The following is a 21,338-nucleotide window of genomic DNA, read 5'->3' as shown; positions in this document are numbered from 1 at the left end:
AACATGATGATTGCAACATCGTCAGGGCTTTATCAACCAGCGACTCTTCAGCAATGAGTCTCGTTCAACTGTCAAGTGTGCTAGGGCCCCACCATGACGAGGGTCACAGTCTCTTGCCCCGGTTGGCATATACCAAAGGGGGTTCTACCGGGAACATCGACCCTCTACCCAGCGCCCACCGCAATGGCTTGATTGCGGTCTTCATCATGGCCATCCTTTCGTTTATTGCCACCCTTGTCTTAATCTCCTTCATTACCTACCGATTGGTGTTCTGGCGCAGTAACTATCGACGATACATCGGTTACAACCAGTACATCGTCCTTATCTATAACCTGGTGCTGGCTGATTTGCAACAATCACTTGCCTTCCTCATCTGTCTCAAATGGATCGTCTCGGACAAGATCGAGGCCTCCTCGACAGCCTGCTTTCTCCAGGGCTTCTGGCTTCAGATCGGGGATCCGTCCAGCGGGTTGTTTGTACTCGCTATCGCGATCCACACATTCTTCCTCGTGACCATGGGCCGTAAGATCAGCCACCGGATGTTCGTGATCAGTGTCGTCAGCACCTGGGTATTTGTTGCCATTCTAGTTATCATTCCAATTGGGTTATATGGGCGGTCGGTATTCATTCCGTCGGGTGCCTGGGTATGACCTCTCTTCCTACTCCTAATGGCTCCCACCACTAACCAGGCTTGCAGTGCTGGATTAACGAAGAATACGAGCCGATTCGTCTGTGGACACACTATCTTTGGATTTTCCTGGCAGAGTTCGGAACCGTCTGCCTATACGCTGTCATGTGGTTCCAATTGCGTCGTCGGATCCAACAGTCTGCGATTCTCGGACACAGCCACACGGAGAGCCTGAAGCGCCTCCGTCGTGTCATCGGATACATGGTCATATATCCGATCGCGTATATCGTCTTGTCTCTACCCCTAGCCGCAGGGCGCATGGCCACCGCGCAAGGGAAAACGCCGAGCCTAGTGTATTTCTGCATCGCTGGCGCCCTGATCACCAGCTCAGGCCTGGTCGACGTGCTTCTGTACACGCTAACCCGGCGAAACCTCATCCTGGAATCAGAACCCAGCGACGACCGGAGCTACAACCAGTTCCCCAGCACACGGACCCGCAAAACGGACCATTTCGCGACATTCACCGCCGACCCCAGCTACAACCGGACGGAGATCAGTGCGCTGCGCACGGTCCGCGGCGAAGAGCTGGACGATACGGGAATGCGGGACGGGTCGACGGACGGCATCGTCCAGCCCAGCAGCATCGAGATGACTCCGATGGGGAAAGTGTACCAGCACACGACCATTGAGATCACCAGCGAACCCGCATACCCGTCGGAGGGAGAGCATGTTTCCCAATCGAGCCGGGACTCCCCGGGGGCTGCGGCCGGCCACGAGCCGCCATTCCGAATATGGCGGAAATGAGTGCGACTCATGCTAGCGCGACGTTTCCTTCTCTTCTCTTCTCTTCTTCTTTCCACTTCTTTCGCATATTGATTTCACCGTGTACAATCGGCTACTCGCACGCTTCTTGATGATGGTTTATTGATACCCTTGGGTACTGGTGAATGGGGTTTGGAGTGCCTGGTATGGATATCCTGTGGATTGTATATATTGAGATCGATATACTTTGGACTTCTGGCCGGGATTAGGGCCATAATCCAGTCAAAATTATGAACAGGATAAATGGGTTAAATTCCACATCGGGCGCTGAACAATATCGTCATAATACACTACTTAATCCCAATCAATACTTGTCATAGACTATGATAACAACCCAAGTCAACGGACCCCACCTAACATGATCTCAAATACCTACCCCAGCCATAGTCGAGATTAATAACCACCTGGATATAGTTCGCGAAGGAATCACTAGTTAGTCGCAGGATCTGAACCATAAAACGAAATTAATATATGTCCCGAAAAAGGCAACGCCGAACACCCGCGCCCGGCAAATAATTATATATAAATCCCGAACCGACCGAACCAGATAAACCCCACACAATTGCGCAATCACCCAACGCCACCGACAACACTACAAAAATATCATACAAATACATAAAAATGACTCTATCCATATAACCCCCCGTATACACATAGAGATAGAAAAAAAAAAAAGAGATCGGAAGAAAGGGGAATTTACAACCCCACCTCCCTCCCCATCTCCACCATCTGCCTCCTAACAGTCTTCGCCAGCGGCCACACCCTCCCCAGCACATTCAACCCCCCAAACCCCAACTGGACCCTCGAGCGCAGCACATCCCTCTTCGCACTCACAGCCGCAGTCGCAGCCTCCTGGCCCCCGCCGCCGCCGCCACTTCCCGACCCGACGACCAGAAACGCAGCCGTGTGGACCACGACACACATCGCCAGCGCGCAGGTGAAGAACGGCGTGCGGCGGGTAATGGCCGAGGGGAGCGTGGCGAGGTTGGAGAGGTGGTCAGCGGCGCGGAGGAACTTGCGCGAGTGGATGTCGATGTCGTGCGGGTTCGAGGAGGAGGGTGCTGAGGAGGGGTGTGGGTGTGTGCGTTGGCGGGAGCTTGATGGGGGGAAAAGCGGGGATGAGGTTGAGGGGGGTCGGGGAGGATGTCTAGCGCGGTGGGATCTTCTGTTCCGGCGCCTCCTACGGCGCCGCCTGCTTCGGCGGGGGTGAGTGTTTTGAAGCGCGTGCAGGAGGAGGATGCTGAGCGGGCTTGTTGGAAGGAGGCGAAGCGGAGGGTGGAGCGGGGGTGGTGGAGGTAGATTTGGCTTCTTTGGGGTTATTAGCGTTGATTTAATATATGGAATATGGGGAGAGGTACAGGTAGGTGATCATTTTAGCTTGGAAAAGCATCTCGTCGACTTCAGGACTGGTGTCGTAGGAGGTGCACGAGGGGAGATGCATGAGGAGGGAGGACAGCGCTGCGTCGACGCACTCGACTTGCTCTTCGAGGTCCATTTCTAGCGAGCGGTTGACTTCGAGCACGCGGCCGAGGGTGCGTACGGCGTCGATGCGGGCTGCGTAGGAGGAGGTGTAGAAGTCGTGGACTGGTGGGGGGAGGTGTTGGAGTTGCTGTATGACTCGTTAGATCCTGCAACTTCTCTACTATTCTTTGCGGGTGGATGATGTAAGGGAGCAAGGAGGGAATGAATGCGTACCATATCTTGCACACCATTGTATACAATCTCTTGACAGGGTATGCCCGCATCCGCAGGCTGAGTGTACAGTCTAAACGGAGCCTGATCGCGCATAGCGGCCATAAGCCCATCAACGACAAACAACTCCCAGTAAGTGCGGCGCCAGCTCTCCGCGAGGAGTGAACTATCGCGAGAATGCGCATTCGCGAAGCTCGCACGGTGCATGCCTATCTCAAGCGCGAGAGAGATAGCCTCATGGAGGGAGAGCAGCGCGCGGTCCTCCGCGCCATGGGCATGGTCGACGATAGAGAGGAGGAGCAGCGCCTGGACTTTAAAGGGTCCGTCCGTGTCCGGGGCGACGCGCGCGGCGTCTGCGGCGCGGACGTAGGCTTCTTGGAAGGCTGGGTGGGGGTAGAAGTGGGCGCCGATGTAGCGGGTTAGAGAGACGAGGTAGTGGGGGAGGTGGCGGCGGAGGGGCGTGTGGAGGGCCTTTCGGGGGAGAAGGATGGGATGGGAGGGGTGGAAGTTTTGGTAGTAGAGTTGGATCATGGGGTCGTAGGCGATATCGTCGGAGTCATCACCATCGTTATTGCGGTCATTATTGTGGTTGTTGTTACTGTTGTTGTCGTAGCTGGTTAGGGCTTGGGGCGCCCAGAGCGGATCGTCCGGGAGACTGGGGAGGTCGATCAGGGTGTGTGGGGAGTCCAGAAAATTGGCTCCTGGCTGGGTTTGTTAATCCTGCTTCTTTTGATATCTTAAAGATGATGAACTACGCACATCGAGGTCTGTTGGTAAGGTTGTGGCATTCAACCAGTCTGTGAGACTATTGTCTCCCCCAAACAGAGGCAGGCCATGCTCGATTGGTTGCGCAGCGTTATTTCCCCGCAAGCCACGCCGGGACCGCACATATCCGCAGTCAGTATTCGAGGATAAACAGCGTGAGCAGACGGGCATGCGAGCATCGCATTTAAGGTGGCGACGGCGGCAGGGAACGCACGCTAGGGACGAGGGACGGGACATGCTGTAACGAAGGAATTGAATAGAGTATAGATAGACAAGAGAAGAAAAAATAAAATTAAATTAAACCATAACAAATACAACTATACAAGGAATAGAAAATAAAATATAATCAAACTAAAAAACCCCAGCAGATCGGCAGGTTATATCAAACGGATGTCCGATGGCGAGACGTCCTGTGGAAAATCATAAAAATGACAGAAGGAGGCTTCGTTCCCGAGATCCCCGATTCGGCGACCATGACACCAAAGCCGACGTCCCCGACGCATGGCCGGTATCGACAGTTAACAACACTCCCGTCTGTCAAATGAAGTAGCATGAAAGGGAAAAGAAAAAAAAAAAAATAGAGTAGGCAAGAACTTCCCAATCAATGGGAAGTACAGCATATGTACAAGTTGTTGGGGGCCCTCAGCCCTATCCCGTAGCCTCAACCTACCCGAACAATTGGGGGATACCGGGCTACAGAGCCCTAATCCCGATCGGGGACCTCTCAACCCCACCGCAGACCCACTTTGTCCCCTCCGGGCGTCATCGCCATCTCCATCCCGACCGGCATTCGGCCTCCACGGACATTAACCTGCAGCGCGGGATGCAACAACCGGGGTTCATTTAAGCCGCTGTCGCGGTCCGCTCTCCACTGCACAAAGTCCTCCTCCGCGCTGCCGTCCTTGGCGTGCTTATTGCGCTCTTTCTGGTCGGCGACAGTGACGTACGCCAGCGGCGCCCGCTTGGCGTCTGCCTCTGTGGCCGGCGCAGGCGGGTAGTCGTGGCCTGTGTACAGACGGACGTGGGGCGGCAGGCTGAGGAGAGTTTTCATGGAGTGGAAGAGGGCGCGGGCGTCGCCGCCGGGGAAGTCGCAGCGGGCGCTGCCAACGTCGGGATTGAAGATGGAGTCGCCAGTGAAGATGTTGTCTTGAATGCGGTAGCCCATGTGGTCCGGGGTGTGGCCGGGGAGGTAGAGTAGGGTGATGGAGAGGTTGCCGAGGGGGAGTTGGTCATCGTCGGCGAGCAGTCTGTCAAAGGCCTGGGCGAGCTCCGACTCGGGGATGTGGTATTTCTGGGCGGCTGTCTCCTGCACGGTGCGGATGCGCGCGCCAATACAGATCGGGGCCCGGGGCTGCCCCGACGCCACTAGCTTCTCCTGCAGGTAAGCGGCGGCCGTGAGGTGGTCCGCATGGGCGTGCGTCTCGAGGAGGTAGGCGACGGTGTAGTTGTGCTCTTTGACTAGGGCAAGCAGGGAGTCAGCGGAGCGGGTGGTGATGGTGGCGGATGCCAAGTCGAAGTCCAAGACGGGGTCGATGATGGCGGCGGCACGGGTGGATGGACAGGCCACGACGTACTGCCAGGTGCCGGTGGTAGGTTCAAAGACGGTGTGGACGATGGGTTCCATGGTCGATAGATGCTTAGGAATGATTTGGTTTTAACTTTTTCCTGGTGAATTCATCGTTCACTTATAGTTTATTTGGCGATGCTATCGCCGATGGCCGTCGGCGATTGAAAGAAGGGATATCAAATTAGGGCTTGTCGGGGAGTGGCATTGCGGGGGATCCGCTGGGATAGCTTCCTGGCGCGCCAGTCAGGGAGTGTAAGTGTCAACCTTGTCAGTCTGATGTCCGTGGGAGGAAACCATGGTTGGCAGACCCACGTCGATCCCGAGGTCCCCGGTGTGGCGGCCCACTTAAAAATTCACCATATTGTTCTAGATTCATCCTCCGGTGGGTATCGTCATGGTTGAGATGCTTAATCTTGGTTGTTGCGGAATGGTATAGTTGGTGATATAGTTTAGGGTTACTTACTGCTCAACAGCGAAGATCACGGTCGTGTTCTGCACGATCTTCAACAATGAGAGACCCCTCACTATCAAATCATGCAGAGAGCTGCGGGTACCATATATAGCTGACCGTACCGTTGATGATTACATCTCAACTTACGCGCCCAAGTGCGCATACCAATCAATCACCATGCAAAGCAAGCCAATTAGGGCTACGATTGTGGCCTGAATATGCAAGGGTTGGACCGTGAAGCGAGGGGTCATATCGACGTCTCACTCCAACCCCCAGAACCAACCCCCTAGGCATAGCTTGATATAATCTCATTTGATCGAACGAACCGACAAGGAATGTGAAAAACAACCATGACTTGCCTTCTCAGTCTCCCCGCGGAACTTCACCTCCACATTGCCCATGGCCTCTCAACAGCCGCCATTAACGCCTTCTCACAGCTCAATCATCGCCTATACACGACCATCAACCCCTACCTCTACCGACAGCACATCCAGCAGCACAACAACAGCCCCTCCATCAAGCTGAACCCCGTCATTATCTGGGCTACCACGCACGACCGTCCAGAAACACTCACCAAACTCCTCGCCCACGGCGTCTCCGTCCCCCTCAGCTCCGGCTACAACAGCGCCACGACAACCACCACCACCCTCCTCGGCCACCCGACCCCCATCCAGCTCACTACCGCGCCGCAGACCACGCACCCAATCACCCTCGCATCCCAGCACGGCCACGCTGCCATAATCACCGTCCTCCTCCACCACGGCGTCGACCCTAATTACCCAGACCGCAGCGGCCGCACTCCGCTCGAGCTAGCCGTTATCGGGAATCACCTATCCGCAGTAGACGTGCTTCTCTCGCATGGATGTCGTCTGACGCTCCATACAGGCAATGCGCCATACAGGATGACTCTGACGGAGTTGGGGCTCGCAGTGGCGTGTGGGTATGTCGACATCGCGAACAGATTGCTTGACGAAATTCTCGCGCGCCAAAGCGACGATGTGGAGGTGTCAAGGCAGCAGGAGGGAGCTGCGCTTGTGCTCGCTGCCCAGGCTGGTAAGGAGGGTGTCGTGCGTATGTTGCTTGAGAGGGGGGTGGTAGCTACTAAGAATGCGGGAGAGTGGGCTGCGCGGAATGGGCACTGGGGGGTGGTGCGTATTCTGGCGTCGGTGGGGGGGTTATGGAACTTAGAGTGTCTCTGGTAGGATTGGCGTATATCCGGTCGATATTCTTAAGTAAAAGGTAACGTACTGAATGGTTGATTTGGATTGTCTAGCTACTGAAGCTGGTGGGATATCACTTTGGTTTCAACTTGATTCCTTTCGTTCATCCTTCATTTGTGTCTTCCTGCTTTCCTTAGACGAAGGATACACTACACCACGTTCTTCGAAGGCACAGGGGGTTTCTCATTCCACCCGGCAAACGTCAAAGTGATACCCCCCCTTGAGCGCCACACAAAGCCACAACCCCCAGCCAGGCCAGTGTGCTTGACCATCCCACCCCCAGCTGTGGTGCTCGCGAAATGGGTCAAAATGGCACCGACCCTCCGATTCCGCTTGCTGTTAGAGCTCCAAGGACGTTGATACAGCAACGGGTCCATGAGCAGGTCGGCAACCAGCGCCGTCAGCACGACAGTCGGTGTCTCAGGGATAGCCAGAACGCGCGACGCCACCAACTGGCCGGTGCCCTAGAAGGAGATGAGCGCGATGGCCACGAGCTGGATCCAGCTGATGGGTTCGAAGCGGTCCGGCTGCGGGTTGATGATGCGTTCCTTGATGAGAAGAGCGGTGACGAGCAGGAATAAGGTCTGTACGGCGAAGGAGCTGACGACGGCTATGCGGCGACGGGGGCCGAGGAGTCGACCGTAGTGGATGAAGAAGAAGTTGCCGATGAGGAAGCTGACGATGGCAATAGCTGCCCTGATTCAGAGCTTGTGGGAGTAGTCTGGTTTTCCTGAGATGGCGAGGGTAATGAAGACGGTGTTGCCTTGTTTTTGGTTAGTGGTTGAACCGGGAGGTCCGTATGGGTTCATGATGTGTGACATACCGGTGTACATGTTGACATAATTTCCCCAGGCGTTGAATGCAAGCCCGTCAATGAGACCACTGACGAAGGTGCCGGCCAGCAGAATTAGATCCGTCCATCGGACATCGATCTCCCCCAGCCAGAACTGTTTCAGCCTGGCTCTGAAAGAGCGCTTCTCAGAGCCTTTGCAAGACGGTATGTGCGAGTAGGAAGGAACTTCCTGGACGACGGTTGAACTTGAAGGGTTTTCGAAGCTCGTCATTGTAAGAGTGGTCACTGCAATGATAATACCCTTCTTGTCGGGCAAACTCAAGGTTTATATCATGGTCTAGGAGTGGGGAGTGGCAATGTTGGCTTTCAACCTCAACCCCTTCCTGCACCCATTGACATGCCTTAGAACTCAACCGTCTTTAGTGACCTTCTTGGCGGGTATCTCTTTCAGAACTTCCCATGCATTATTGACGCGTGCTACCTTGGATCTACGACCATGTTTCACGGGTTTGAAACGGGCGAACGAGGGATCTCCATGATGAGGCTTTGGACCCAGGAAGATCTACCGGGCCGCGTCAGAACATTCCGGTCAATCCTCATCAATCCCAATAGTGCCAAGCATCTGACGCACACAATAGACGAGTGATAAAAACCTAATTCCATCCTTCCATGCTTGTTACCTCTTAGCAAACTCCCATCCGGATTGCCGCTCGCCCCTGCGGGTTATCAGCCGCAGCCGTTTAGTGGGAGTGCTAGACCGCAGTTGAAAAGGATGCACCAGTGCTAGCATGCTGTGTTTTTTTGTAAGGGAAGACAAGATCGACCGACCCCTGATCGACTGGGATTAGCGGGAGATCCAGAGACCAAGGTCATAGCTTCTTATACATAAAGCAGTCAGACAATATAACTACTGAAAGTCAAGATCATCGCATTTAATCAATGTGCAATTTTGAATAACAGCAGAACAGACAAACGCCGATGTTTCGGAAATAACTTTTAAGTTACACCTGCAGCACTTATACCCTTATTGATCTCATCAATTGACAGGCCACCCCCAACCTTCCCCGCATCCGCTAAAGACACAAAAATAAGTTGGAGCTCATACTCAACATCAAACCACGTCTCCCAAGTCCTTTTTCCGTCCCAGGACTTCTTGGTCTTACTTCCTGCACCTGAAATTTTCACATTCTTAGGGAAAACCCCCAAACGTGAGATGGACCCTCCTAGATTTTCGAATACAACATCCTGAACTTTAACGTTTGCTGTATCCGGCATAGCTTTCATAAAGCCAGCCCATTTACCCGCGATCTGCTGTCGAGCATTGTTGTAGGCCCAAGCTGGCCTTGAATCCGATCCTTTGTGGTAGTAGTGGAAAGTATCCGCAATGGGAATGACAGTGTTAGACATATTTCTGTGATGAGTTAGCTCAGTTAATGGATCTGGTGAATCGGATGTATCTACATCTTGATGAAATAGCGGAGCTGTGAGGTTGTGAGGCTGACGATAGTACCGGTGATCGGCTATTTCCTCGTTAGAATCACTTCAATACAGTATATAGATGGAAAAAGGGACTTACTTGGAACCTATAGTAATCAGTTGATGTTAAGCCAAAGAAAGTGTCTAAATCCAAGCGATCCGCCTGAGATGAAGTAGATTTTATAGGCAAGATGGGATTTTGATGAATGTATTTGACATCACTAGTAAGTACAGTAACTACTGATAGTTTACATCATTGATCTCAACTTCAAGGAAAATGCTAGTGGAATATTACCTTGTAGTGATTTAAGACGACGTCAGATCGATCCCTCTAGACTTCCTATATTGCCAAAAATTAACGCGTAAAATTTAAGACGACGTCGGATCGATCCCTCTAGACTTCCTATATTGCCAAAAGCTAACGCGTAGAATTGAAAACGACGTCAGATCGATCCCTCTAGACTTCCTATATTGCCAAAGAATAAACGCGTAGAATTTGAAAAAACGACGGATCGATCCCTCTAGACTTCCTATATTGCCAAAGAGTGAACGCGTAGAATTTAAAACAACGTCGGATCGATCCCTCTAGACTTCCTATATTGCCAAAAGCTAACGCGTATAATTTGACCTCACTGCTAACCGCGGTAACTGGTTTTGGTGTTCCAAAAACCGATTTTTATGGTTCAAAGTAAACCGGCTTGGAATAGCCACCCAATAGTGTACTATCGCACCGTGAGTTCAACCCGTAAATAGAGCGACATACGATACGCAGCGGAACACGCTTCCACCAAAGATGAATAGAATATTGTTGGCGTGGTTGTATTATGCTCCCTTAGCAGAGCCAATTCAGCTACACGGGTTGTAATAGTTCGATATAGACAAGCCATGGACAATAACGATACCTTTCGGAACATTATAGTAACGAACCCTCGAACAGCAGCCAATCCAACGCCCTTAGGATTACGAATTCAATTAGGCTGGCTGAAATATGAACATTTTATAACAAAGAACCAGTGTAATCAGCCTGTCCCCCCTCGTATTATCTGAAAAAAAAAAGAAAAAAAAAAAAAAAAAACGAGTGCCCAAAACGGATGACCAGGTACGCCACATGACGAACGTCGATCATCCGAACCTGCAACCTTGTACTAACTTTAGTTGTTTCGCGAGGAACCTCAATTTTAGAGTTTGTAGACGCGAGGTTAAGGAAAGGTTTAAAGTTTCTTTGACTCTCGTGTGGCGGATGACCAAGCAAGATTTCACGTCAACTAACACGCCCGTTTTGATACGGGTAGGATATCCACACAACCCTTTTGCTATCGTACATGTAGCCAGTCTATGGCAATTGCGTAGAGTCAGGGTAATGAGCGCAGCATTCAAGAGATTCTTGGCTCCGTGTTGAAGGATCTGGGATATCACTGGATCGATGCCAAACTCAAACTGGCTTACACCTTCATTCCATCATGAATGATGCGGTTCGAAAATTTACGTATCTAGAAGTCGCTTTTGGGAATGAGTCTGTTGTCGGTCTATAGCTAACACATTTATATTTGACATCAGACATGTGATGTGCTGATTGCTGACGATTAAGATTCAAAATTGACCGATATCTACCCCTAACTATATTTGGCAACAGTGCTTCTGGCGGCCTGTTCACGAGTAATTATTAACGTGCCAACTTGATCTTCCTTGCCATTACTGCTGCTCTATTACCCTCGTCCCTTTATCCTAGCCCTGCCCAAACTTCAATCTACTCTATACCTCTCTCCGCATTAGCTGTTTGTCCATGGCCGCCAACCTTATCTCCCTCAAGGACACAGAGCCAAATATGGAGCCCGAATACGAGGTTAGACTTCGGCTCAACCCAGCCGAGGTTCTTGGCCCCGACCACAGACTAGCAGAAAATGTGCTATTGACCTTCGATATGCTCGCGGCCGACACTAAGTTAAATGTCCAGTTCCTTGATAGGAACTGCAAGGAGATCTATGCCGCCGGCTGGAGCCCACGCATCCGCAAGACGGAGAACGAGGACGATTTCGAGCTGACATATAAGAAGCGGTATGCCATCACGGGCGGTGACATCGACGCTGCGCTTACTGCGGCTAATGGGGATGGTTTCAACGCTGGTGACGCGAAGTACGAGGCGCAGGTTGAATGGGGTTACCGGAACCAGACACTCTCCATAAGCCGCAAAAAAACCGGATCGAAATCTGAGAATGATGGGATGGGTTTGCCAGGGACGAGTGAGTCGCGTCAGATGTTGATCGATGAAGCGCCAGATAAGTTCGACAACTGGAAGCACAGAGAATGGGGCACCAGCGCGTTATCGGTATCACGAGTTTTTGGCCCGGTCCTTGCGAGGCGCTTTACTGGCAAGTGGAAGAACATGAAGCTATATGTTGAGGTCTGGCCCCTCCTCAACCTCGGGGAAACAGGAATTGAGTACTTCGTCGAGGCGTCTTTCAAGACGAAGAGCCACACGACAGCCTCACTCGAGCTGGGCCACTTAGCCGACTTTCTGCAAAAGAAGGGTTGGTTTCTACCGGAAGACGTGCTAAAGACGCGGCTCATTATGGAGCGATACTGATATGGGAAGTTATTGAATTCAAGGGTGGTTCATGATCTGGAATATGTGGCGAGGGGTTTTAAATGAGAGGATATAATTTGCCGAGTGTAGATTAAACTACGTTGAGCGGCGCGGAAAAGGGAGGAGATACCTTACTTTTCCTATAATAGTGCAGGACGCCTCTGACCCTTCCTTAATATTTCACATATCCTTTCGTTGTAGAACTGGGATTGAACTAAAACACTGTATATTTCGCTTTTTTGAGGGACTGCTCACCTCATTGACGAGCAAGAGCGCCGACCTTTTATAAGTGTTTACCAGCGTTAACATACATTTTCAAGAGTAGCGGCAGATGGGCAAGCCTCAACATACCCATTGACACCCATTTCGCGTAAGTAGCGTCAACAATCTGGTCCACAGCCCGCACTGATGCAACAACTCTGACGATCATAGTACATATTTCCGGGAAGCCTCAAAATTACCTTTGAGCGTACGATCGCCGCAGTCAAGACAATGCACCTCAAATATGTCTGGTGGGATTGGATGTGCGTTCCCCAGAACCCAAAAAGTTTTGACTACGCGCAAGCAGCACGAGAGGAGATAGGCAAGCAAATGTGGGTATTTTCCCTTGTGTGGTCCAATTCTCAGCTGACAGAAGACATGATATACTAGGAATAATTACCATCAAGCAAAGAAGAGCATTTTTTTGGCTCCACGGCACCGCGTGGTATGGCTCCTTGCACATCGAATCTCTGTTGTTGTTGGAGAACGGGCCTCTAAAGGCCCATGAAGTTGAAAGATTTTGCGATACCGTTCTCAATCTGGTTAAGAACAGCCAGAGCTCCAAGCCGTGGCTTACATCTATCTGGACTCTCCAGGAAGATGTCCTCCTAAAAGAGACCCCGCTTATAGACTACAAGGGAGGAGAGCTCGTCGATGAGAGGTTCCATCTCAATATGCGTGCTACCGTGCAGGACATAACCCGCAGAGCTACATTGCTCGCAGGCAACATCGCAGACGCGTTGCTGCACATCAACGAGAATCCCGCTATCAACACTTTGATAGATATTCTTCAACAATCACCCAGGTTGGTGTTGAAGATGAAAGAACATCTAGCGAAACTTATCAAGTCCGGTATTGTTGCCTATACCAGCGGTGTAGCACTCTTCATCCTCGCCGGAAGATCCAGTCGTCGTACGACGGCAACCAATCTTGATAATTACTGGGCTCTGGTCGGTGCATTAGATCTCAAGAATGTGGACGTCGCATACAAGAATATCAGCTACGAGGAGGCAAGATTACGCTTCTTCAAACCGTTGCTAGAAAGACACCAGTGGCAGCTGTTAATCACTCCCGCGCTTCCAGATGTTTTACGCCACACTACATGGCCCGAGGTTATATCGGATGGTCATCTGTTCCCGCTCGGAATGTATATTAAGATAGACCTCCTGGAGAGCCTGCCAAAGATCTCATGGGATGGGAGCTTGATACGGGTACTTCCCGCTGGGCCAGGCCAGGAGGTGCCTATCATGACGTTCGACAAATACATTTGCAGACGCTATATGCAACATCAAAATCAGGATAACCTTCCACTTGTGGATGTGGTAGGGCCTGAAGCTTCGGCTCCCGCAGCAGACGCGGTCTATTTGCATATTGGGAAGGTAGATTCTAAATCTGGAATCAATGGCAAGCTATGTATCGAGTTAAGGAATTGGTCAACAGCACAAAGCTTGGCCAGGGGAACTTTCAACGGGATTGTCGATATATGGCCGTCTGGAAAGGAGTCGACAAGCCAAATTTCGGGAGTTATAATGGATCTTTAAGAGTCAGGCTGGTATATTTTAGGTTTAACAATTTTACAATACTCTGCAGTGAATGTGACAGTTAAAGTGACACAGCCTATGCTCCATAGCGGCCGACAAAAAAGCCCTGACACCTCAATATCAGATTTATATTCCCGAAACGCGAGGTCTGTTTCTTAGCTTGATGATAGAGGGGCAAAGGATAGATAGACCAAGGGCTCTCGAGTGCGCTCTACCTTAATTTTAAGACGCTATCATGACGCCATGACTTCTCCTAGCTTCTGCTGGGCTTCATGCTGTCTTGGTTTGTCCTTGCATGAATGACAGCCACTACACCAAGATACTAAATCGGTATTTGGTCAGACTGCGTATGACTAGTTTTCCAGCGAGATACACCGCATAAGGGCAATGTATTGCTTACATTAGTGCCACAAAGGGGGCCTCATCTGCCTATTATGGTGTTGCGTAGGGTGGGGATTAACAGCATCACGGACATACTAACACCGAGCCCAGACCGCCAGTCACCGACCCTTGCAGCGCTCACTAACCCGGTTAATATTCCCTTTTCCTCTTTTCCTGCGGCAGTGCACATTTGATTATTCTTAACTGTGTATATCATACATACCTTTCCCGCGAAGTCAATAACTAGGGTGGCTTTGATCAAGAAGCCCTTAAATTCACCTCTTTCCTTCCCACCACATCACAATCCGAAATCGTCTGCGACCTCATCTTTGTGATATCTTCGCCATTATGACAAGATCCCCCAAGATAGTTACCATATTTGGTGCCACCGGCACGCAGGGAGGCTCGGTATCTCAGTCGTTACTCCAGAACAAGGACTTCCAAGTACGGGCGATAAGCAGGGATCCCGAATCTCCGCGTGCACAGGAGCTTGAGCGTCTTGGCGCTACTATCGTGAAAGCGAACGGCTGGGACAAGGATGAGATTGCGGACGCCTTCAAGGGCTCGTGGGCTGCATTTGTCAACACCAATTCCGACGATCCTGTATGTCCGGAATGCTACTCTCAATCAACCAATCGTCGAGGCTATCACGCTAAAACATGGGCCTACTTAACCATCCTAGATGTTTCTAGACAAGCAAGGCCCCATGGAATCTGATCTGGGCAAGACGATAGTTGACGGGTTGATTACTGCTGGTGTCAAGAACCTGGTATACAGCTCCTTCGTCTCAGCCAGCGAGTTCACCGATGGTGCAATACCCATGAAAACAATGGATGGTATGTAAATTGCACACATCAGTCGACAGCACCGTCCCTACTCACCACTATCCAATAGAGAAAAATCGCATCGAGAAGTATGCCGTCGCCTCGGGACACTTCTCCACCGTAGGCTCCATCCACGCGGGGTGGTACATGGAGAACTATCTCAATAAGGAAGTCGCCCAAGTCATGGGTGGCTTCCCATTTTACGCGGATGAAGAGGGATACAAGACACTTTACATGCCGCTGTGGGGCAAGACGCGCAACACTGGAATTCCCTGGATATGCATACGAGAGGATTTCGGAGATCTCGTCCATGGCATGCTTTTGGAGCCGGAAAAGTATCATCAACGGCCCGTTCCCGCGATCAGTGAAATTCTGTCGTGGGATGAATTCGCGCGTGTCTTCGAAAAAGGTGCGTATTGATCCCGAGCCTTTCTAAAAATATGTCTATAAACCCCCCCTGCTCATTCGATCTGTGCCATTACTAGTGACCGGCGAAAAAGCTCGATATGTTCCTATACCTGCGGGGGAGACGTTGGCTCCTGGGGTCAGCGAACTAGATGACCACCGAGAGCTCTTTCGGTTTGGCCAGACAACAGATGGGAAATATTTTGGGGACGTCCCGGGAACAACTGATATTGCGGCGACTTTGAAAAGGGCTGCTACTTTAGCTCGGGGGAAAAGTGGATCAGAGGCTCATCTGACGACTGCTGAGAAGTGGTTTAGGAGCAACTATAAGGCAAAGGCATGAATGCTATGCACGGACATGGGCGAACTTAACATTGCAAAGGCAGTGCAATGCGACCTTACTTCTATAGAGAACAGTGTATTCCGTGCTCGACAAAAGTATCTGGGTATTCGCAGTAGTAGCTGATTTTCAACTCAGCATTGTTTATAAAATTGGGGTTCATGGAGAGATGATGCGCGACTCAGAGGACTGTAGAACAGGTTGTCTGGTATTCCTCGCTAGTATAGTATTAGCAGGGGCTGCCTATCATACGAGAGCACTACTCCATCAGCCCTCTCGGGGCTTCGGGGTACCACGTAGCGAGATTCGGTGGTTTTGCTAAAGGTACCCTGACACCCTAGAGATACGGTAAAGCGACGATCAATTGTCGCATTGGATTCAAGGTACCCTGCAAAAGCCAAGAGACTTATGCTATCTATTGTAGCATGGTGGTAACTAATAACCCTCCTTATCTATTGCAACGTCGAGTAATCGCATGGCTTTGTTTATGTTCTATATCTGCACAGCTCCTGGGGGGGAGGGGGGCGTGATTAGCCAATGTAGGGATATATTGCACAGTGGAGTCAATAATGTACATAATTCTCATGGATAAACTGCTAAATGGTCTCACTTATTTGAATTCTAGAGATACATGGTAGAAGAAAAGAGTTATCGAATTAGATATATATCCATAATTAAATAGTCCCACACAATGTAAAGATATAGACGGTACAAAATATTATTCACAACATCAAATAAATACTTGACCAAGTACCTCCAGTTAGTATAGACAACCCTACAGACACTGAAGAACATGCAAGACCATATTCAGTCAGTATACCAACGGCCAAGCCCTCTCTGAATACGCCACTCAGAAGGTAAAGAAGGGTAGGGCTCTGGTGGGTCCGACAAAACAGGGACCACCATCACAGATCCATACAACAGACCCACCCCCATCCCCATCCCTGGTGTGATTTCCATGCATGCAACACCAATATCCCTGCTCCGGCGACCAAATCCACAATCCCATACAATGTATACCACCCTACACGGGCCCAGACTATAAATAGGCGGAATACGGCGGAGATCGACCAGGCCTTTACCAGGTTGGGACGCCATTTCCCGGCAAGGACTCTTGGCTTCTCGTATTCTGCAACCTCAGGCTGTCAGGGCAGGAGAACGTGGAGACATGGGTACCACTATGCCCAGAAGGCCATGAAGGACTGCGCTATCTATCCGAGGCTTGTGGCGTGTGGGAGAATGACACTTTCCCCACACGACGGATCCATCTGGTGTCCGAAATAGATGCATTCCAGACAATGTGCAATCTTATCGCTGTTTCAGCTAATGACGATCGACAACCACACCACCACCGCCAACATGTATATAAGATAACAAACCCCATCCCACTTCAGTCCCCTCAATCCAACACTCTAATCCTAATACATTTTCCTACACTACCAACAACATGAAGACCACCACCGCCGTCACCCTCCTCGCCACCCTGGCCTCCGCCTCCGCCCGCTCCCTCGTCTCCCGCGCCACCGTCGGCGAGCAGATCCTCGCCACGGCCCAGACTGCCGATGGCCTGCCCTACGCCTGGGGCGGCGGCTCCTGCGACGGCCCGTCCGCGGACCAGCCCCCCTACCAGTACGGCGACACCGGCTACGACTGCTCCGGCCTGGTCTGCTGGGCCGTGTGCCAGGTGACCGGCCGTGATCTGTTCACCGAGGGTCTGCGCGTTACCTCGTCTATGTACTGTGCCAGCGAGGAGGCTCTGGGCTACAAGTATGTCCTCATCATCCCCCACACATATCGTACAATACGCCAGATCCTAATATGAAATACAGGAAATACCCCTACGAGGAGCGCCTTCCCGGCGACGCCGTCTTCTTCGGCGGCTCGTGCGATTGCGACAACGACCCCAGCTCCATCCACCACGTCGGTCTGATGATGTTAGTTCCTGCCCTTTTCCCCCTCCTTCCTACCTAGGTACTACTGTACGGCAATGCTAACCAAGGCAGGGACTCCGGCGACCGCATGTGGAACGCACCCAACGACAGGGTCAACCAGGTGCAGGAGAACAGCATCAGCGGGTTCAGCGATACCCCCTGCCCTTATGTTATCCGTTTCACTGCTTAGGTTTGGGGAGTTTGATATCCGGGAGTTTGTAACCCTGGCGTGGGTGATCTTATCGCGCGGTGCGTGAGGGGAGCCTGGCTTGTATATACCTTGTTTATAGTTTTATACATATTTTCGATCTATCCTTGGTTTCAAGGGGAGGGGGGAGGGTGAAGTAGGGTGTATGATGCTGGATGCTGTTTGGAGGGTGTATCATTTGGGAATGAGGACTCGTCCAGACTTAGCTTGATATGTGTGGAGTTGGCATTGAGTTAGTCTGGGAGGATCATGTTAGGGATACCAGTTAGGTTAAGCCCTATACCAAACGCTGGTCAGCATTTTGGCGTAGCGGCTAAGAGATGATAGTACGGCTCATCTTCAAGTATGCCTGCACATGTCATGTCGGAGAATTACTTCTAGTGGATAGCTATTGAAGATAGAGTAGTGAAATCATTGATGTCATTACGCATGCGATATTACATTATGTACAAGTCTATATGCTTCCACCATATTATTTCTATCCTAGGCAACAAGCAGCCTACCCACTCAAATCAACCGGAAACTTCTCGCGGATAACCTTTCCATACCGGATAAAGATAATCGGAATCGGAATGAACGCCACCGCCAAGAACCCCAAAAGCGAGTTCCCCCAGCCGATACCAAGATCGCCGAACATCCTCGGACCCGCGAGCGGCAGCAGCGCGCCGACGAGCGATCGCGTCGTTGTTAGCGCTGCGTTAGCCGACGCCGCATACCCGGGGTAAGAGTCGATGATGTAAGTCTGGATAGGCAGATACACGCCCATCATGCCGACGCCGAAGGGGAACATGCCGACGATGGGAGCAGCCCAGTGGACATGTTTCTCGACCGTCCAGCCGTACCAGAAGAAGCTGATGGGGAGGATGCAGGCGAAGATGATCATCGCGGGGAGACGCATCTCGGGGTTGAACTTGCCGCCGTTGCGCGCCGTCTGCTTCACGACCAGGCGGTCGCTAGTGATCGCCACTGTGCCGAGGCCGACCATGAACCCGATTCCAATCCCCAGGTATGCCAGGCCCGCCAGGCCCGCTGAGAAGCCGTACCGGAGACGGAAGACGGAGGGAATGGTCGTGAAGAAGAGGTACAGCAGCCCGTAGACGAGCGCCATGTACGTCGATAGCAGGAGCACGATCGGCGACTTGAACAGCAGCAACATCGGGCGCTTTAGACCCTGCCAGAGGACCCGGCCCGGCGGGGCGGACTCATCGCGATCGAGCTCGTACGCGCTGCGGAGGTCTGTCCGCCCCAGCTCGCGGCTCAGTCGCTGCGTCTTCCACCGGATGAGCACCGACGCGTACGTCTCGCGGTTGAGAACCTCGATGGCCGCCTGCGTCACGCCGCCGGCGATGAGAATCACCCAGAAGATCCACCGCCAGCCGACGGCCTCGCCGAGGAAGCCGCCGGCGATGGGGCCCACGACGGGCCCGAGCAGGGGCCCCACGCCCCAGATGGAGGTGGCGGCGCCGCGCTTCTCGACGGGAAACATATCGGCTATGACACCGGCGCCGAGCGTGATGCAGGCGGATCCGCCGATGCCGGCGAGAAGGCGGAAGACGATCAGGCTGGCCATGTTGGGCGCTAGGGCGCAGCCGATCTGCCAGACGGCGAAGAACCAGTTGGAGGCTGAGAGGACAACGCGGCGGCCGTAGATTTCACTCAGGGGGGCGAGGAGAAGGGGCCCGAACTGTGTTGGCATATGTTAGTGACTTGTTCCTTTCTTTCGTGTGCGTGCTGCTCCGTTTGCTCAAGGACGTACCGCATAACCCAGCAGATAGATACTGATACTAAACGACAACAACATCTGATCTTTCACTCCCAGATCCATGGCAACGTATTCAGCCGCAGGCGAGAACATACTCGACGCCAAGGGCGAGACGAACGTGAAGGCGCTGATGAGCCCTAGGAGGCTCCATTTCTTGGCGTCGGAGAAATTCTGCGGATTGGCGGGGTCATCCTGACCGTCCCAGCCTACGATGCCGCGGTCAAGGTCTGTCTCAGGGAATACGTGCGTGGTCGAACGGTAGAGGGAGGCACGCTCCTTGGTAGCTTCTTCTTTGGTGGGTTGGTGGGAGATGGCGGCTTCTTCGTCGCCGGGCTGGGGTCGTTCGCTGTAGGTGCTGGACCGTTTGTCCTCCTGGTCTGTGGGAGGATCCATTTTGCAATGGATAGGATCAAATATTAAGGTCGTAGAATTGATGGGTAAATTAAGACAATATGCAGGGGTATTATAGAGTCGGAAGGTAGGGTGAGCCAGCTCTAGCGATAAAGTACCGATTCCCGGGACAGGGAAGAGGAACGCAGATATAAATAAGAAAACAGGTCAAAGAGAAGAAAATTAAGAACGACCCAAAAGCAGCCAAGCCTCTCGGGATCAGAGACCCGAAGCTGAAGCTGCACCCGATCTGCCTCGTTTGTTGGCCGATGCGGGCCTGTTCATAACTTGTGCGAACTACACCGTCTTCCACCTCCGAGCCATCGCTCAGTTCGTGATTTGACGAGAGTAGGACCAGAGGGGTTTGGTTTGTTTGCTATGTGCATGTTTGCGTAGGATTGGCGCAGAATCCATGATCAACCTTCATTCCTTGCTTATTCTGACCCATGATCCCTGGACAATTCCTCGATGAGAATGGCACATAAAATTCGTTATGCACGGTGTATCAGATGCGGAGACTGGAAAAGGGGGAACAGGACTGATTCAGTGCTCCACTTTCGACCCTGACTGGCACCAACCATCCCAGGAGATAATCGCCGGCGGGTGGCACCGCTGATTCAGGGACCCACTCCCGTTGGGTACCGTCTTTGTTGACCACACGAGGCTCCTCCGGTGCAAGACTTATGCCAGCCTCGTGTGTATTATTGTACCCGGGTGGCATGCTGTGCTTATACATGGCCCTCAGCCGATGCAGCTATGCTTTCAGTGGACAGATAGATGCATGGATCAGTCGCGTGATGGATTCAATGGTAACGATAGTCTGGTTCGTCCATCCGGTGGATTGGGAAAATAGCGGCTCGTAAGGGGTGGTCGAATTCCAAAGAGCCTCGTGACATTTATTATATCGCCCATCATGCCATGCCCACGTGTGATGCTGCCGTGGAATGAGAGGTGAAATCTCGGAATTCTATGGCTTCAGTGGAGATCTGGGATGGAGTCACGTGCTGTCATCAGCGGTCAGGTGTTGCATAAGTGGATACAGTCATTAATGCAACATTTATGCCTGAGGCTGCACTATCTTGTGGTCCAGTGTGTATCTGGTTACCACTGGTAGAAAAAGACTAGAGAGCGGAGATGGGATTCACATTCTGCGCTTACTATCGCAGCTGTTAGATCACTAGACGAAAGCTTACATAGAAGAAATATATGCTATCCATAGAACAAGCCCTAAGCTAGTTCACATCCGATGCTGGCGGGTGTTGAGATCGCATCCCGGGGTGCGACCTAACGGAAGGAC

General features: G+C 51.9%; 9 protein-coding genes across 9 annotated transcripts; 5 read left to right on the top strand and 4 right to left on the bottom strand.

Annotated features, from left to right (window-relative positions):
* Positions 1–53: 53 nt before the first annotated feature.
* On the top strand, positions 54–1,432 carry gprC (the record flags this gene model as incomplete). The annotated part of the gene is made up of 2 exons (XM_024833823.1): positions 54–644; positions 698–1,432. The coding sequence occupies 2 exons, from the start codon at positions 54–56 to the stop codon at positions 1,430–1,432; spliced, it is 1,326 nt and encodes a 441-aa protein (XP_024689794.1).
* A 714-nt stretch (positions 1,433–2,146) lies between these two features.
* On the bottom strand, positions 2,147–4,144 carry P168DRAFT_321615 (Zn(II)2Cys6 transcription factor; the record flags this gene model as incomplete). Its single annotated transcript, XM_024840491.1, has 5 exons — positions 2,147–2,464; positions 2,635–2,758; positions 2,809–3,059; positions 3,146–3,847; positions 3,902–4,144. 5 exons carry the CDS (start codon positions 4,142–4,144, stop codon positions 2,147–2,149), a joined length of 1,638 nt encoding a protein of 545 aa, XP_024689793.1.
* A 487-nt stretch (positions 4,145–4,631) lies between these two features.
* P168DRAFT_242730 (MBL fold metallo-hydrolase) lies at positions 4,632–5,531 on the bottom strand (the record flags this gene model as incomplete). The annotated part of the gene is made up of 1 exon (XM_024833819.1): positions 4,632–5,531. The coding sequence occupies one exon, from the start codon at positions 5,529–5,531 to the stop codon at positions 4,632–4,634; it is 900 nt and encodes a 299-aa protein (XP_024689792.1).
* Positions 5,532–6,070: 539 nt separating this feature from the next.
* Positions 6,071–7,127, top strand: P168DRAFT_307054 (ankyrin repeat domain-containing protein; the record flags this gene model as incomplete). The annotated part of the gene is made up of 1 exon (XM_024839077.1): positions 6,071–7,127. The coding sequence occupies exon 1, from the start codon at positions 6,276–6,278 to the stop codon at positions 7,125–7,127; it is 852 nt and encodes a 283-aa protein (XP_024689791.1). The 5' UTR covers positions 6,071–6,275.
* A 167-nt stretch (positions 7,128–7,294) lies between these two features.
* On the bottom strand, positions 7,295–8,209 carry P168DRAFT_299490 (YoaK family protein; the record flags this gene model as incomplete). The annotated part of the gene is made up of 3 exons (XM_024838349.1): positions 7,295–7,597; positions 7,637–7,836; positions 7,969–8,209. 3 exons carry the CDS (start codon positions 8,207–8,209, stop codon positions 7,295–7,297), a joined length of 744 nt encoding a protein of 247 aa, XP_024689790.1.
* Positions 8,210–11,197: 2,988 nt separating this feature from the next.
* On the top strand, positions 11,198–11,998 carry P168DRAFT_307052 (uncharacterized protein; the record flags this gene model as incomplete). The annotated part of the gene is made up of 1 exon (XM_024839076.1): positions 11,198–11,998. One exon carries the CDS (start codon positions 11,198–11,200, stop codon positions 11,996–11,998), a length of 801 nt encoding a protein of 266 aa, XP_024689789.1.
* A 2,531-nt stretch (positions 11,999–14,529) lies between these two features.
* On the top strand, positions 14,530–15,753 carry P168DRAFT_299489 (NmrA/HSCARG family protein; the record flags this gene model as incomplete). The annotated part of the gene is made up of 4 exons (XM_024838348.1): positions 14,530–14,784; positions 14,864–15,017; positions 15,076–15,414; positions 15,491–15,753. The coding sequence occupies 4 exons, from the start codon at positions 14,530–14,532 to the stop codon at positions 15,751–15,753; spliced, it is 1,011 nt and encodes a 336-aa protein (XP_024689788.1).
* Positions 15,754–17,197: 1,444 nt separating this feature from the next.
* Positions 17,198–17,929, top strand: P168DRAFT_312978 (C40 family peptidase; the record flags this gene model as incomplete). Its single annotated transcript, XM_024839618.1, has 3 exons — positions 17,198–17,517; positions 17,580–17,684; positions 17,754–17,929. 3 exons carry the CDS (start codon positions 17,198–17,200, stop codon positions 17,869–17,871), a joined length of 543 nt encoding a protein of 180 aa, XP_024689787.1. The 3' UTR covers positions 17,872–17,929.
* Positions 17,930–18,316: 387 nt separating this feature from the next.
* P168DRAFT_312977 (MFS transporter) lies at positions 18,317–20,044 on the bottom strand (the record flags this gene model as incomplete). The annotated part of the gene is made up of 3 exons (XM_024839617.1): positions 18,317–19,573; positions 19,646–19,878; positions 19,909–20,044. The coding sequence occupies 3 exons, from the start codon at positions 20,042–20,044 to the stop codon at positions 18,389–18,391; spliced, it is 1,554 nt and encodes a 517-aa protein (XP_024689786.1). The 3' UTR covers positions 18,317–18,388.
* Positions 20,045–21,338: the final 1,294 nt, after the last annotated feature.

The sequence above is a fragment of the Aspergillus campestris genome (assembly GCF_002847485.1).
Source record: "Aspergillus campestris IBT 28561 chromosome Unknown P168scaffold_12, whole genome shotgun sequence".
Lineage (NCBI taxonomy): Eukaryota > Fungi > Ascomycota > Eurotiomycetes > Eurotiales > Aspergillaceae > Aspergillus > Aspergillus campestris.
This window is presented reverse-complemented; position numbering and strand designations above follow the sequence as displayed.